Raw genomic sequence first — 18,003 nt, forward strand, 5'->3', positions numbered from 1 at the left:
ACTTCCTTTAGTTTCGTTTTTTTTCCAAATCTCTTCTTCACGTGAACTATCTTTTTCTAAAGATGACTTTAGAAAGTCTGTGACGTGTCAAAGGGCCTGTGTTCGGTTTCAAGGCAAAGCAAGAAGAAATCACAACCATGTTACAAAGGGCATATTGTCACTTGAACCCATTCTGACCTCAGTCCTGATAGAAACCTGACATGTTTGTTACTTAGGATGTTAGGTTGCTGGGAAACAGCAGCTAAAGGGTGACTGGTTTCACAGATGAAAGTATTCCCTTTTTTTGGATTTAGATGGTCTATATTACGTTTGAGAGGCTCTTCCTCAGCCTTATGGAGCCTTTAGGTCAGGGGTCTCAATCTCAAATGACCTGGGGGCCACTGAGTGTCTAGTTTCTGTCATTTAACAGAATTTCAAAATAAAAGTGTTTTGATGTGAAATTATAAATATTCCATATTTATTTATGTATATATATATATATATATATATATATATATATATACATATATATACATATATATATATATATATACATACATACACACACATATATATATATATATATATAAACACACACATACATATATATATATACATATACACACATACACATATATATATATATATATACACACATACATATATATATATATATATATATATACACACACATACACATTTACATATATGTAAATTCATCTATAAATTAGAAAAACATGACAAAAGAAAATAACTAAGTATCACTTCATATTAAGTGGCAGGCCACAAGAGATTGGGAAGTTTGAGGCCTCTGCTCTAGGTGTTTGTATGTATGGTGAGGGCATCATGTTTTACTGATATGTTAGAACTGGTACAGGTACTTAGTTGTACTATTTGTAAGAATATCTCATTATTCCCATCTCTTACCTTGATGATTTTAGGGTGTGCACAGCGGCTGTTTCCTGTGGTGGCATGCATCCAAGTGCTCTCCACGGGAGTGCACTCCTGTCGCAGGGAGCACTTCTTCTCCTGTACACACCAGCCGCACTCAAACCTGGGGTTTGCCTTCAAACACATCCCACAGCTGTCCCGCAGTGCGTAACACTTATACAGGTGAGCTGTAGACAGGAATGACAAAGAAACAGAAAGTTAATCATCATTATAGAAAAGCCATACTCTGAAGAAATTGGTTATTTTATGCAGAAATATCCTCTCGTCACGATTCTTATTTTTTAAAATGGGTCAGATAGTTTGTCACCTTTAAAAAGTGGGTCCCTGTATATAAAAGTTTGGCAAACACTGGGGCTAAACTATTACATCCAGGTTGAGAAATGAATCAACATTCCTCTATTTGTATTGTATGTTCACAACCTCACAAAAAAGTGCTTCTTCAATATCACAGAGACAAAGCTGAGTTGAGGAATCATTTCACTAAAGGCCTCAGGACTTGTACAGTAAAATCTTTTTTTTCCCTCTCACTGCTATTTCCTACCCAAATCCCATTGGTCATGGAGCAGCTTTAAAGCAACTCTGTACCAATTACTGATTGCTGAACGACTCCTCTCTAATTACATTAACATATCAGTATTTAAGACAAGTGAGCGTCACTCTTCACCAGATGATTATCATGAGTAAGTAATAGAGGAGGGGGCTGACATTTGAGAAAGGTAAAACATAGTTTGGCTACAGGAGATTTACACATGAGATACAGCACAATGCTCAGACCTTGATGCATGCTGTTGATACTGTCAGTACTTCTGCATATAATGCTGTGTCCTTGGGAAAACCATTCACTGTCATTTTATGTTGCCTCCGTGAACGTATACACGCTATTATTGTGGATTACGGTGAGGTCTCCGTGTTCATGTATGATGGATGTGTTACAAACATCAATATACTGTGACATAAAAAAAACATGTGAAATTGGAGACTTTAACAGCTCGCTTAGTACATTTAGACTGGAGAGAGTAACATTAGCAAAACATGGCAAAGTGACTCCATGGTGTCACCTTACATTACTGACAAAATGGACACTCCTTCACAGATATTACAGATGTAACAGTTTCTGATTTAAAATACCGCACAAACAACACGGATTCCCTCTGTCTTCAACCGACAGAGAGAAACAAAGAGATAATGCAGCTGCCTCACTTGTATAACCCTCATTGTGCTTGTCATCCACAGGACCTATTGAACGCAGTGGTAGCAGGCGATGATGTTATTGTACTTCACAGCAGGAGAATGATGTTACAGCCCCCTGCTACGCTGCACAGGTCACAATAATCATGGACACGGCAGTATTAAGACCGCCCTAGCAGTAATTATATCCAACAGACGTGATCTCATTGTCTTCTCTCACTGTGGCCATCGATTATGTGTATGTATCCTTAACCACAAGGTTCTCTGTTTGAAGGCTAAGGCGTGGTTATTCATTTGAGTATATATAGTGCGTTCAGCTGCACATATTCACGCTATATCATTATGACAGCACTGGGCAGCTCCTTCGGTGATAAGTATGAAGGAGTAATACAATATGATCATGAAATACAAACCATGTGATATCATTGCATTCAAGTTTATTTACTTTTTATTTATTTTATTTTGTTTTTTTCACGATGTCCCCTTCTTAAACACTGCAGATTTACCAGTTGTGGGATTAACGAAGAATAATCTGACCTTGTTACCTTGTCTTATTACAATATCGCATAATAATATATTATATTGAGAGTGGATGCAAATCTACTATTCAAACTTAATTGAATAACATAAGAACCTTAATGTAATAAATCCTAAAGAATAATTGATTTGAAATGTGTTACTTGTGTGCTGTAAATATCTGGTTTCCACAATTTCACTACTTCACATAATGACAAAATTTTTTTTTAATAACAGAAACTTGATTGTTACTATGAAAAGTGGCTCGACAAATAATTATCCTATTAATTCATTGACAAAATATTGAGCACTCGAAGTCAGTGGTGTGTCAGACTTTGCGGGAAGCCTTGTGCTCACTGAACCAAAAGAAAAAAAACTGAATTTGGTAAAATAATGAATTATGTTCAACACTGGTAACAGTAAGTCAAACTCACCTTGGATGTTGTAGGGATTGTCAATGACAAAGTTTCCATTCCACACCACAGACAGGTCCACAGGCAGGTCACTGATGTCATTGCCCTCATAGGTATACTGTAACATAAAAACAATAGGTTAGCATTCATCGTCATGTCTGGCTGCATGAATAACATTTTCCTTGTACCAATAATTCAAATATATGACATTCTCAGTCTAAACATGAAACATTTAAATAGATAAAACCAGCAAACACTAAAAGCAAGCTCAATTGAGCTAAGCTAGTAGTAATGTCATCACCCAAGGAGCTAACACAGTTGAAGGGCCATATAAATGAATGATGAGAGACAGGCTATATTGTGATTTTAACACTCTGCATATCCGCCACTGCCTGGCTTGGCACCGAGTTGATTAAGAGATTGGAATCCCCATCACTGTATGACTCATTCCATTCCAGTGATGAATGAAAAGTGTAATATATCTCCAACAATAATATTCTCATCTAATTTCATTGTTGCATCCTGAACTAATAAGAGCTGAAATGTAATTGACTCGTCGTCGGCGTAATCAGTTTTATGCGATTGCTTCAAATGAGACAACAAGCTTCAAAAGCAGCGGTGTGAAGGGGGTGAGTTAGCGAAAGGGGAAAAAAGGAGCTCCAGTGAGACGCCACCTAACCTCAGAACAAATGAATTATCAGCAGCCATTATCACCAGCAAATAAAACGCAGCTTATACTGCCTCCTTAGTCCCGCCCTCACATAAACAAAGCAGCAGAACACTGATGTAAACACACAACAGTCTGAAAACACTCATTCATCAGCAACACTACGCCCTCCGATGAGGCTCACTTTGTCACTGATGCAGCATGAAACAGATTCTGGACAGTGATGGTGATGCCTGCTCTCTGCTTTGAGGCTACTGTGATGTGTGGGTGATAGCTGGTAAAACTAGAGACAGACCATGTTAACCTAACACCTCTGTCAGTCAAAGGGTGCCGCGCTCACTCCCACTCCCACTGCCATGGTCAGTCTCTTCAATGGCCTCAGGGTGAGAGATAGCAGGACTATTCTCCTCGAGTGGAGTGGTGATAAAATCCAATGTGAAAGCCTCTGAGCCTGAGGCTAAGGGGCCCTCACAGATCAAATCTAGCTACAACTTCACCAATATGCGATATCCCCCCCCCCCGTCTTCTCCGATGTGATACAGTGAGATTTATCATGACATCTGTAATCATAGCAAACTCAAATGTATTTGAGGGAGAAATGTGCGTCGAGGAGATAAGAAAAATGAGAGGACACAGCAATGTCAGTATGTGTGAATGGCTGATTGATTCATTCATTGTTTATTTTTTTTGTTTGGCAATTTGGATGATTTATATTGAGCGGGCCCTGAAGGCAGACATGCTGATATTCAAACACAGTCGCACGTCTATATGAATCTCACTTATACGCACGTATACTTTGCTGTAAGAGTTGTTATGGTAATGACATCATGACATGGCTCTTGGCGCGCGAGCAGCTTCCACATATTTACGTGGATTCAGTTAAAATGAGGTACGAGGGAGGAGGGCCTTGCCTCTGCATTGATTGGAATTCACGCTGCTTTTCCATTACACAGTTCTATCTACTCGATTTGGGTATCAGGCACGTCCTTTTCCATTACATTATAGTACCCTGCTGTGACGCTGTATCATCCAGAAACACAGGGATGTCTGAACCTTGTAGATGGACCACAGTATGTATATTTAAAAAAATAAATAAATAAAATCCTGGGTTTTATTCTTGATTCAGACATCACGCTCATGACTCTTCCAGTGACGACAATCTCTGACCGATCCGTGGCCCGCAGTCTGTTGATATCACATTTTAACATCGGCTCAGCTCGCCTGGAACCTCGCCAGAGCAGCCAGTTTCCAGCTACTATCACAAATGGAAAAGCAAAGTAAACTGAGTAGAATCAAGTCGAGTAGAGTAGCTGCTAGAAGAAAAGCCCCATTAGAGTGGCCAATAGCACTGAATGGACATTATAGCCATGACTCAGAATGACAACATATTAGCTAATCATGAAAGACAGCCCACTCTATATTGCGGAGGACTGTACCACATCTGTGACGTTAACTGACTAGAAAATTTCTGAGAAGATGAAGAGGAGGACATTTCTGAAACGAGGCCATATACTGTATGTTTGAACTGATCCGAGATGGCGGGGCTGCTGCTGAGGAGAAATGCAGGCTCATCCCCACGATGGAGGGGATGCAGCTGAATGTTACGTCATGTATGTTGCGGGGCATGGAAAGACGCGCATACAGTGCTTGATTAGGTGCAAATTGCTGTACTCATCAACAATTTGAGGACACAGAAACCTTTAAGTCCAAGAGCAATATGTTGTACAGGGGCATTTCAAGCAACATATATGTAATTAAAGAACTAAAATTAATTTGATGTCATAGGGACTTTAAGGAGAATTTAAAATGCTACTCCAGGCCTATTTTGGTGTTCTGATTTATTTAGGAGACATGTGCGACTTTTCAGTCCACAGAGACTCCACCTGGGAGACGGCGAGTATAGAAAGAGGTGACAGTTTGGCTGATGACAGCAAGAAATGAGTGATCTGAGAGTGGAAAGAGAGCAGAAAAGGTGCAAAAAAGTGACAAGTGATGGTTAAAGGAAGGGAGAACTGGCTGATGGATGATGTGTGGGGAAACACACAGGTGAAGTGAACTGGGACTAGTGGAACAGGGAGACCTAACAAAGAAAAAAAAAGTTTGTGAGAAGATAGGCTGGAGAGAGGATGATACGAGCAGCAGGGTCAAAGGAGAAATAGCGAGGGAGAGATGGATAGAGAGAGGTGATTGTGTGTTATTCTGTGGACACCATTCATTTACACATCGAATAAGAGGCTGGAGCTGAGCTATAAGCGCCTGAGCTGGTGGGGGCTAAAGTGAAATTGGCATTTTCAATTTGTTCACTGACATGTCTGCCTTGGTCTTTTCACACATTCCTCTGCCTCTCCTTCTCCCACAATCCTCCTCTCCACCCCCCTCTTTTCCACTCTCTCTCTCCCTTCCTTTCATTATTCCTTCTCTCCACCTATATAAATCTCAGTCCGACTTTCTCTCCCTTACCTCCATCCCACAGAACGCCCACGGTCAAGCGAGGAAATATGGAGCAGATTCCTTTATCGCATACATGTTCAGCAAAAACACACATGCACAGCGCGCAGTGCTATAAATATGCATCCTGCATATGGGACAGTTTCCAGAGATCGATGCCAGCAAATGCATCAAAGACAAATCACACAGTTCTCCCATATGAAAACACATGCAAACAGGGAGATAAGACATGTCTAGTATTATTTCTGAGCAAGTCCAATCGTTCACTCCCTTCTTCCTCTCTATCTCTCCCCTCGAGGGACCACCCAGTCTGCCTGGGAACAAGAGCACCTCTTCACCGGGTAGAGATGAGGAGAACATATGGGTGCGTATAAGTGTGACAGACTACAAGAAAGAATAAGAGGAACAAAACTAGGCACAGGGACTCTCCACTGACAACAGAGATGAGATAAAGCAGAGGTTGAAAGGCCGGAGAATCAAGTGGGACAAAACTGGAGAGGTAGAGCAGAAACGAGAGAGACAGGCACAGAAAAGGAGAGGTGTTATCAGGCTGAGGGCAGCTCCACATCTGGCATCTGCTCCGGTTGTAGCAGACGAAGGAGTTTCAAACCAAGCAGCTGTTTCTCTTGACAACGATGTTCGCACCAAGCAACAGGTGGATTTCTCACAATCACACATTTGTTTCGTTTTGCGGTAAAATCTGAAGACTGCCCCTCAGGAGAAAGGCTTCCTAATTAGGGCTGCAACCAATGATTACTAATCTGACGATTACGTTCTTGATTAATCCACGAGCGGTTTCATCCACAAAATGCCGAACAACACAAAGATATTCTGTGTAATGCCATCGAGAATCTCACAGGACTGATGAATCTATTATCAAAACATTTAGGAATTCATTTAGTAATTGATTGATACTTGATTCATCACTTTTAATCAAGATTGCAATGGCTTATGAACAATGTTGGACAATCTTTCTGATAACAATAGGTCAAACAAACTTCCTGCCTCTTTCATAATATCACAAAATAAAGGAAATACAATAAAAAAAATATAAATAAAGGTGACGTCCTCACATTGCTTATTTTGACCAACTCCAACACTCTCGTTCTATGATTCACTTGGCCTTCATTTCTTTCCATTTCCATTTCTATTTTATTAACAGCTAAACAACCATATCTACGAACAAGAGAGCTGTGTTTTCCTGAAATGAACAACAGCAAAATAATGTTGCACAGGTGTATATTGGCTCCATTGTTGCTCCTGTATAGCGGCCTCAATTACAATGTAATTTTTTCCAATAAAACTTCCATTCAGGCTTCTCTGCTGAACAGCCGATCGAATCATGACCTGATTGCGCTCCAAATCACACGAGAGCAGCCGATTCTGCTGATAGAGATAGAGATGATAGATGTGTCGACATCTTAACCCCATTTAACACCACGGAGAGGTACACTGGGGAGGTGTTAGTGCTGATGGACAACAATAACGCTGGCCTCTTAAATGTTTTCACATTACAGGCATGTGCACATTAATTCACAAATGCAGGCTCTGTGTTAGAGAGACGTACATTGTTATTCTTATTAAACTTTCATACTGAAGCAGCATTTTTACTCCATGTACAGTTTAGGGAATACACACATGCACCTTGTACATGGGTTATTCACTGCACAGCAAATTCCAATTTGAAAATGCAAACATTAAGCAGGCTCATCTCAAAAGGTTAGGATTTGCATGTGAAAGTGTGTGTGTGTGTGTGTTGGGGGTTATACAGTGCAGTTAATGACAGTACAAACTCACAAACTAACATAAGAAGCATACTAGCCCTGTATTAGTAAATATTAAGCACGTATTCGGACACCTTATGTAGGAAAAACATTAATTCATGTCGTAATAGAGGTAGAATAAGGTTATGTAGAATAAGGTGTTGATACATGCTTAATGATTACTAATAAAAGGCTAGTATGCGACTTATATATGTTAGTAAGCACCTAGTTAATGGTGAATATGTGTTCCCTAATCTTAAGTGTTTCCAACATTTCTATAACTTGTTGAAGTTATAATACTAAAATAATACTAAAAGAAAGAGCCATTCTGAGCTCCCATAAAGAAGATTTAAAGAACTGTAAATGGGAGTCGAGGAAGGTTTCAGCATCAGCAGCATCTGTCACAGGAAACTGAAGGAGGGGAGCGGGACTAGATGAAAGAAGGTAGATGAGTTAACACTGGTTACCTCCTATGAGGGTCCAAGACTGATAATTAGTCATTTTCAAAGTGTGAGCTATAGCCGAACAGCTAAAAATACAAAACTTGCCCGGGGCAAATCCTAACCCGGGAAAGAATCAGCCTTCTGTCTTCCTCTATCCTCGGCTCTTTCAAGGTGACAAAGTTATCGAGAGTTATGACCTGACACAACATTATCGTTCAGTCTGGATTCTGCTGCATTTATTCTGCTTTTCAAGAGAAGTTACATTAACAGCAAACTGTGACACACATTCACATGTCTTTGTGGTAGATGTGGTTTCCTAATCAAGGATCAAAGTAGTAATCCTTCCTATAGCTTAGTGTGTGTGTGTGTGTACATACTGTAAGGGTGGGATTGGCAGCGTGGAATCAGCTCCCAATCATAATAAGGGTCTGTTAGCCAGTGCTAATCGTAAAGGCTAACAGGATTGAAGCTTGGTTGGAGCAGTTACCGAGCTTATCTCTTGCACACAAACACACACACATGCATACATGCTTGCACGTATACTTTCTTCATTGATAGAGGGAGAGGGAGAGAGAGAGAGGGAAAAAGTGCTGGCTTGAGGGAAAAATAAATGCTGCCATAGCCAATGTTTCTTATTTTCCAGCCCACACATTAAGCTAGTGTAAGCTTACTCGACTTCTCCCCAGACAAAAAGCTGATTTTCGGTCGTTTGCAGAAATGCCATTCTTCCGGTGGCCATTCTTTGCTTGCTAACCCCCCAGTGTTCCATATCACCGGCGCCTATATGTATTCACTCACACACATAACACGAAAGTGATGCAGCCAGAAGATGAAGGGGAAAAGTTTTGACAAGGTTGAACACTTCATGTTTGGGTTCTCGGTGTCTTTGTCTTGTTCAAACATGAAGCCGTTGATGTGCTTGTCGAATGATGACAGATCGCATTCACTTATCCCTAAAAACAGACACTTTGATAATGTCACAGCATTTGTATCAAGTTCAAGTCATTAACGGAAGGAATAGCAGCCAAAGGCACTTTCCCTGGTGCCTCTTCACACCTTTATTTTAATGTCCAATACTCATTTTTGGCATTTGTATGATCACTGTTACTGCCCATGTGTTGCCATGTTTCCTTATGTGCCAATCACTTTTTAGCGAGAGGTAAAAATATTATTTGTTGGTGACTAAATTAATCGTGAACTATTTTGATAATGGATTTAATAGTTAGTGTGTGATTTAATAATTAAAAAGAGTAATCATTTATGTAGAACACAAAGGGATGGAGAGATCAGATGATAGTGCTGCAGGCAGAGGTGTGGAGTCTTGCCTTAGAATAATGTATGTATTTTAAAAGGTGCAGTCAGACAGAAAGAAATTAAGGCACAAGTCCCTACTCCCTTTTTACAACTCTCCTCTCTTCTCCTCTCTACAGCAAACTTGGGAAATGTTGCTCACAATACTTTTTGCTGCTTTTGCCCGTCAGCCACCACAGAGAAACATGAGGTGGAGCATCGCTATCAGAAGCGAAAGCTGTAGAGTAGTCAAGGTTGCAGATTGCAGTGATACGAGGTGAGAGACAGAAATTAGAAACAGATGATGAGAGTGAGGAGCAGCTCGGGGTGGAGACGCTGGCATATGCTGATAGCTGAGCAGCAATTCATTCTTATTTATGCGGGACAGGAGCGTGGGAGCTCTGCTCGTCACCTGCCAGAGGGGAGGAGAGGCGGTGATGGGCCTGAGACGAGGAGGAAGGTGGAGGCAGGAGAGGTGGAAGAGGGAGACACACGCATGACTAGGGGTAAAAAGAAAGGTCAGGACGAAGGATGAAGCAGGGATGGCTCTAAAGCACTCTTTTTGTGTCCGATACCAATAACAATATCAATATCACAATTTTGATCTTCTACTTCTTTTAAACACCTTATCTATTGATTGATAAGACATTGGTGCCAAGGATTTTCTCCGTATCTGCACTTAACTTTGTTATTTGTATTTCTAGCAAATTTTACTTTTAATCCACTACATTTTCTCTAACACTCTTTGCTACTCGTTACTCCTAAATAAAAGTAATAATAAAAAATGAAGAGTTGGTAATGGTCTGTATTTATATAGCACTTTTCGAGACTTAATGAGCTGCTTTACACTACATACAGTCATTCACACATATTTCATATCCAATCACACGCTTCAACATGGGGTTAAGTGTCTTGCACAAGGACACGAGCCATGGCTCAATCCTAACTTCACTTTTTTTTAACTTTTTTTTTTTTAAACTTAAGTACATTTATTATCAGAAAATTATCTTTGATACATAAGTACAGTAAATGTCATATACTTTAAGACATTAACTTAAGTAATATTATAAAAAAAAGTGACTTGAACTTCTACCAAAGTCATTTTCTGCGTTAAATGAAGCTTTTGCATCATAGTTGAGGTTTACAAATAGTATCAGAAATTCTAATTTGATAATTACTGTTTGAGGTATAACATGACATGTGAACAAAGATCAAAGTCATCCAACATTGGATGGTTTTTCAATCTTAAGGAATAACCATTAATCTGCACAGTAAGTTCCAGGGAATTCTCCGTGCTCTTTGGATCTCCACAAATCACGCATGCACACACACACTCGGTCTGCAAGCCAATTAAAACTGTGTCAGGTTGTGCTGTGGCTGTGACTGCGGTGGCAGGTCTAGTGTTTATATCTCATTAAGCTTTGCCAGGCCATGCCAGGCCAGGCTGCACCATGCTCTGCTGCGCCAACCCTCCAACAGCCAGCACCGAGGCCTCATTAGTTCCATCTCTGCCACCTTTAGCACTGTGCACGAGTAAATTTATGCGCTTGTTATAATGAATTCAAAATGAATTTATTTATTTTTTATAAATATAATAACACATTTTTTTAGTTTTTATATTCGGTTACATCTCAAAACAAATCCAACAAACTCCAAAAGGCTAAGAAAAAACTTTTGCATCAGCAGCTCCCATTTCTGTCACTCTCCCCAACACACACATGTGCACACACGCACACACACACATGTGCACGCACACACACACACACACACACACACACACACACACACACACACACACACACACACACACACACACACACACACACACACACACACACACACACACACACACACACACACACACACACACACACCACATTTTAGTCTCCATGAGGACAGCGTCAGTGTTTATGCCAGCAAATAGTACACACAAAGACACAAATACACAACGATGGGATGTGTGTCACCATTAGACCAGTGAGGTTTGTGTTCTTCACTCTCCCTGCAGTCGTGTTTGGCCTCTTCTCTGGACCTCAATTTGCTCCATCTATCAATCCATCATTCTTCTCTGCCATTTTTCCTCATTTTGGAAGGAAGTTAATAAGTTGTCATCTCTCTCTCTTTTCCTGCACACTTCCTGTAAGATGCTGTTGGACTCTTTGTGCTCTCTCCACCTCCTGCTCATTCATCTTTCACGCTGCTCCATTTCTTTTTTTGGGAAAGATTTCTTTGCATTTCTTCCATCTCACCTCTCCTTCATTTCCCAAAGCGATCTTCTCCAAATCTGTACATTCCCTTCCCCTTCTTCTTCTGCTGCTGTCTACCTATATGTTTGTGTGTGTGGGCTCATAAACACAGGACCATTCGTCTCCACTGCCCGACTGCAATTCATCATCATTTTATCTGCCTTAATTGGATGCCATCAGGACCCCTGATACTTCCCATCTCCTCTTAAACAAACAGCTGCTCTCCACACACAGACGAATCACACACACACCCTTTCCCAAACTAAATTTTCTCCTCCTTCTCCTTTGTCTGCTTCTTTTTTGGTAAAGGAGTGAGAGAAAGAAGGTGATGGAGTGGCCGAGGGGTTTATCAGACAGAAGGTAATGGTGTAAGGCCCGTACGGATATTATCTGTCCTCTCATTCCTGCCCTCCATGGAGAAACAAGAAAAAAGGGATAAGGAGGGAAAGAGGAGGGCCAAAATGGAGACGCTAAAGTACAAATGGACAAAAGGCACAGACCAGAGGGAGATAAAGGAGCAGAGAGAAAGGAAAAGTGTTGAACGGTTCAATTTGGTTCTTTCAACCTCCAGACAACACCCAGCTGTGCTCCATCAGCCTCTCTGACCCCAGAGTGTGGTCATTTGTGTGTGAAAGTGTTGTTTGTACATGTGTTTATTCGCTCCCATGACCCCCGTGGTGCCCTGAGCACAACTCTACAGCCTGCAGCTCAGCATCATACTAACCGTTTCACCCTCACCTCAGCCACTGATTGGCCCACACACTGCAGGACGCTGCCTGAGCTCGGTCAAAAAAAAAACCGGAAGGAACCAATGTAGACACCAGCTTGGTGTTTTGGTCGCTGCTGACCAGAGTCAACTGCTAACATAAGGCCTGGCGGATGGCTCCGTATGTGTCAGTGGTAATGTGGGCATATCTGGCATTAAGATCTCTCTTTAAAAAAAATAAAATCCGATTTTCTCCAATTAACTTGCTATGAAAACTTGGACGATCCACCATCTTGTCAACTTTCACAGGTTCCAAAAATGTTGAATTATGTTTGGCTGAGAATCCGATTTCAAATGTGAGAAATGGAAAATGCATGATGACTAATTCCTATCATACAGCAACATTTACAGCTTGAAATTACAGGTTGCAGCTGAATATCTCCGACCTCATTCTTCCCTTCCAAGCACCTATGGCCTTCAGTTATCATTAACATTCAATGGTGGGTTTGTTTCCTCATTAAAAAAAAACATGGTGATAATGAACACAATCATTTGTATATTCACATTTACTCCAAATAACAAACAAACCCTAACCTAATAATTCAATAAGTTCATCTAAATCTTATAAACTGGACCTATGGACTGAACTATGAAGTGACCTACTTGTTCCAAGTCTCTGATTGCAAAAGCAAACTTAAAGCCATTCCTGCATTCCTCTCTCTCAGGGTCTAATGATACACTTTCTCATTTCCCTCTGGGACCTGATGGTATGTACAGAAACCTTATACAGAAACACCATCGCCCCAATACATTTCTCCCTTAAGATATGGAAAGTCAATAGCAAATAAGGTTAACAAAGAGCTGCTGTTACACTATCATATATCATGTATGTCACATATACAGTACGTTATTGACAGTCTCCTGTTAGTGGATACTATATAAGGGTATTAAGTTTTTACAGTCACTGTAAAAAAAAAAGGATTTAAGTATGGGAAACTGGAGTTTAAACATGATCCGACTGTGAATATTCTCAATGTCCTGTTGTTAGGTATCATCTTTTGCTTAGTGTGATGACATTGTATGAAATAAAGGAGATTGAGCTTTGGCCTCAGGAGAAACTTCTCAGATGTTCTCTTGTATATTATGGCTCTTCTTCTCCTCACTTTTCGCCGTTTCGTCTCACTTGAAACAGCAATTTCCCTTTTTCTGTCTTTTCCTGCTCTCATCTCCATTTTTGTCGTTTATCCACTCCTGTCTGGTATTACTGCCTCTGTCACTGCCCTTTGTCTAATCCCTCTTCATCCACCTCTGCTGTGTTTATCTTTTCCTCTGCCTCCTCCACCTCGAGGTGTTTTGCCCTCTCTCTTATCCTATCCACTCCTGTCCTTTATTACTTTAAAGGAATCTGGCGACAGCTCTCTAAGTCTCTGTCCTTGGTCTTTCCTTTCCTTCGAGTGTGTGATTTAGACACAGTGGTAAACACTTGGGTATCTCAAACACAAAAATAAACTAGGGATTAGCACCCCTGTGTTTATCCCATTGATTAGCAAGTCCCAACCACAGCAGTCCTCCTGTCAGAGCGTAATGGAAATTTCACACACCGACTTAAAACATACATATACATCTATCCGGGGATCCACAGCCTGAGGCAAACTGAACGCACATGTGCACATACGCACAGCTGATGATTAACCCCCATCTCAATGGATGTGTGCCTAAAAACCGAGGCAGCATTACAGATGAAGTCTACTTGTACTGCAGAGTCATCCATGATTCATTAAGTTGGTGTAGAACACTGTCAACGTAGGAACAAACATGGAGGGGCGCACATGAAAAGTAGCAATGCGAAGGTCTATAAAAGGATAAACTAATATTTAAGCTCCTCGTTCTTTTGAAATACTGCTCCAGAGCTATAATAAGATACTCATTCTCATAATTCATGACTCATAATTATATTCATAAGCTCAGGCCTGGGTGAATTATGCTTTTATGGCAAGTTCATGCAGCTGGCACCTTTTTTCTTTTTTTTGCCTTCTTCTATCCGCTGAATCTACCTGCGGCCTTGTGTAGACTCAAAGCAGGCACTGCATCGATATGCAAGCATACAGTCGAGTTGGCACAACTAATTGCTAACAAGGGCTAAGTGCTGACAGCCCAAGGCTAATTGCTGCTAGCATGTCTACTTTGTGGACATCAAACGGCAAAATTCTGCTTTGGACTTGGGCAGGACTCCGCTGCTTATTAGCAGTGGCCTTGGAGCAACAATAAACAGTCAATAAACAGACATCTCTGAGGAGAGACGAGCCCATCGCCGGCCAATTAACGCCATCCTCACAAACAACTGGCTTACATGTGCCAACCCCTGAAGACAACGCATCAATACAGTACAGACGGGAACAAATCACACACATATAGCTGTCACAGCTCTTAGCGATATAGTTACACAGAGGGTAGTGCTGGTGTGTGCTTTACGTGCGTTATATACAAATACTTCAGGTGCTTTTCCACTATAGAGCTGTGTAGATCAGTTAAAACGACGTAAAAATCCCGAAAACATTTGTTAATCTCCATCTTTAGCAAGGACATTTCTAAAATATCAATATTTAACAGAGGAGTTTGGTTTATTTAGCGACAGCACTGGTCGAGCGCCGGCGAATCACAACCTCTTCCATCGTATTTCAGTTCAGTGGCTGTGTCAGATGGAGTCTGTGGTCTGGTCATGCTGGAAGTACAAACTAATATTCTTAAATAACTGATTCTAATGATGAACTGCTTTGCCTGTCACTAGCTTGTGTTTGTGTCGTGTATGAAACGACGTCACGGCATTTTCGTGCAGCCGTGCTACGACGACTCCGCTCATGTTAAGGCGGTACGATAGTTGTGGAAAATGACCCAAACTGCACAGAGCCGTGCCACAACAAGGCACAGCGTATAGACAGTTCTTCAAGGTGCTTAAACTTATTAGCAAGATGTTTCTACTTTATTCTAACGAGACAAAAACATTGTGTCCAGATGTGACATGAAATGTGACAGCTGCTCCAACTTCACCTCAAACAGAATTAACAGCACCACCTTGTTTCTCGTCTCCTTGTTGTTGCATTGCATTATATCTGAGGACAGAAATAAATACGGGGGCAGAAAGCAGGAGTGTAAACGCAGAGTAAGTAGGGGTTTGGTCGGAAGAGGAAAGTGTGACAGATGGAGGGAGCGATGGAGAGAGAGAGAGAGAGGGAGGCAGAGAGAAAGATGAGCTCCATGATCAGAGCGAGGAAGGAGAGGGAGAGGTATGGAGCCGAGGTGTAAACATGATCAATCCGCTCCCAACTAGGTTCAGAGACAGACTTCCTCTTCACATTTTCAGCCTCAGTGAAGCGCGACGCTAGCTACCTCTTATCTGTCACACTAGTTTGAAGCCTCAAGCACATGCACACACAAACGCACACATTTTAAGAACATCTCTGCCTACCTGTAAATCCTCTGCGTAACTACACACACAAATTCTTATTAGAAAACTTCTGCTAAAAACTCTGAGAAGACTTTAATCTGGCACACACTTCATCTATTACAGCCTAATCCACAAATGCATTAAAACCATAGAGGCACAGAGCAAAACTACAGCTGACCATCGCAGCTTTAAACTCACCTATTTAAATGACATATCACACCGACCATGAAAATCCATAATGATGTAGGGGCATCCCAAACTTCCCATGCATTGGACCAAAAAAAACACAGCCGTATCTTCATTTAAATGCAAACTCTTAACGTCAATATCAATTTGCAAACTATCAGTTCAATGTGAGAGATCAGCCATGAGCCATTTATCTAGATTGTGACTAAGCCAGTGTCCAAAGGGCAAGTTGGTGATCTATCACGACAATGACCATGTTAGTGTCTAAAGTGGTCATTAGTTGTCGGTGGCCATTACTTAAACTCTGACCGAGTCAATGTCCTTACCAGGGTCATGATTTAGTTACCTAGCAGAATTTATTGGTTCAAGATGAATAGCTCCAAATGACTATGCTTTAAGTGCAAGTTTAATTTGTGCTCTAATCCATACAACAGCTGCAGTTCTACATCAGCCGTTTATTATAGGACATTCTCTGTTATGTACAACACACATTCACTTTAGTTTTACCCATGTAATCACACCAGGACTCATCACAATTACCCGCTGCATCCCTCTAGAGGTGGGCGACAAGGGTCAAATTTGAGTGTCCAATTGATATCCTTAGCTTAACTTAGCTTAAAAACTGATATAAAGCTTAAAGTTTATATCAATTGGCACAATGTCTAAGAGAAACAACTCTTATTTTCTTTCAACTTAAGCATTCAAGTACAAATTCAAAGACTTGTAATTGAACTACAGTTTAGAAACACTGAACTCTGAGTTCCCTCTACATCCCTCTCACTCAGAAATCAAGATCAGCCAAAACATCTCTTTGTCCTCATCAGGTCTGACTCACCGGTGTCTTCTGGCACTGGATGGACGTGCTGTTGAAGCGCAGGGCGGGGACATTGTGAGTCTCCCCCTGGATGTGGAAGACACACTCGTAGTTTCTCTGTCCGGACTGAGGCTGCGGCAGGTTCTTGGCTGCCAAGGTTATCGGCTTGGTGACCCCGACGGGGATGTAGATTTGGGTTGAGGGAAGGATCTGGGGGCAGTCCTGCAGATTCAGAAGGAAAAAAAAAATTACTCAACATGTTTTTCCTTTAGTGGAGACAGATGGTTGTAAGAAAGTAATTTTCTTCAGCTGAGAAAACATGGCTGAAATAGTTCAAAGATAAGACTAAATGAATCACTTTTGTTGATTGGGGTGATGGAATACTACGCACTGTTCACATGTGCGATGGGCTCGTGTAACGCCCTCCGCTGGCCTTGCACCAGATATCAACGATGCACGGCAGCAACGGAGCTTTACAAAAAGTCCACGATAGATTTTATGCCAAATAAAATCGCTCTAATGACAACAGTGCTGCATTGTCAGGGCGTCCAATATATATTATGTCCATGTGTGGAATGGAGTAATGAGCTCATTAACTTTGGATTTGCTTATACAATGTGTGTGTGTGTCGACACACTCAGATACTGGACAGAGTTGACAATATCTTGTTTAGATCATCTGGAAACAACTCATTCACTGGCTCACGACACTGGAGTGCTCCACCCTGGAGTGTGTGTGTGTATGTGTATGTGTATGTGTATGTGTGTGTGCGCGTGTGCGTGTGCGTGTGCGTGTGCGTGTGTGTGTGTGTGTGTGTGTGTGTGTGTGTGTAAATAAGACAAATAAATAAGTAAATAAGACACTATATATGCAGCACATATTATGTGCAGTTGCTATAATGGCTGTACTGTATATGTTTACAATACTAAGCTACAATTAGAATTGACA

At 41.1% G+C, this 18,003-nt stretch overlaps 1 protein-coding gene across 1 annotated transcript in view; it reads right to left on the minus strand.

The window, feature by feature from the left end:
- The window catches only part of plxna1b (plexin A1b), a 162,206-nt gene that overhangs the window by 42,614 nt on the left and 101,589 nt on the right, over positions 1–18,003 (minus strand). The window contains exons 9-11 of the mRNA XM_083892918.1: positions 17,077–17,277; positions 3,069–3,165; positions 907–1,097 (exon numbers count right to left, since the gene is read on the minus strand). Of these exons, the coding sequence (XP_083749044.1) occupies positions 907–1,097; positions 3,069–3,165; positions 17,077–17,277 (489 nt within the window). The remainder of the gene's footprint in view (positions 1–906; positions 1,098–3,068; positions 3,166–17,076; positions 17,278–18,003) is intronic.

The sequence above is a fragment of the Microchirus variegatus genome (genome assembly GCF_963457635.1).
Source record: "Microchirus variegatus genome assembly, chromosome: 7".
NCBI classification, from domain to species: Eukaryota; Metazoa; Chordata; class Actinopteri; order Pleuronectiformes; family Soleidae; genus Microchirus; species Microchirus variegatus.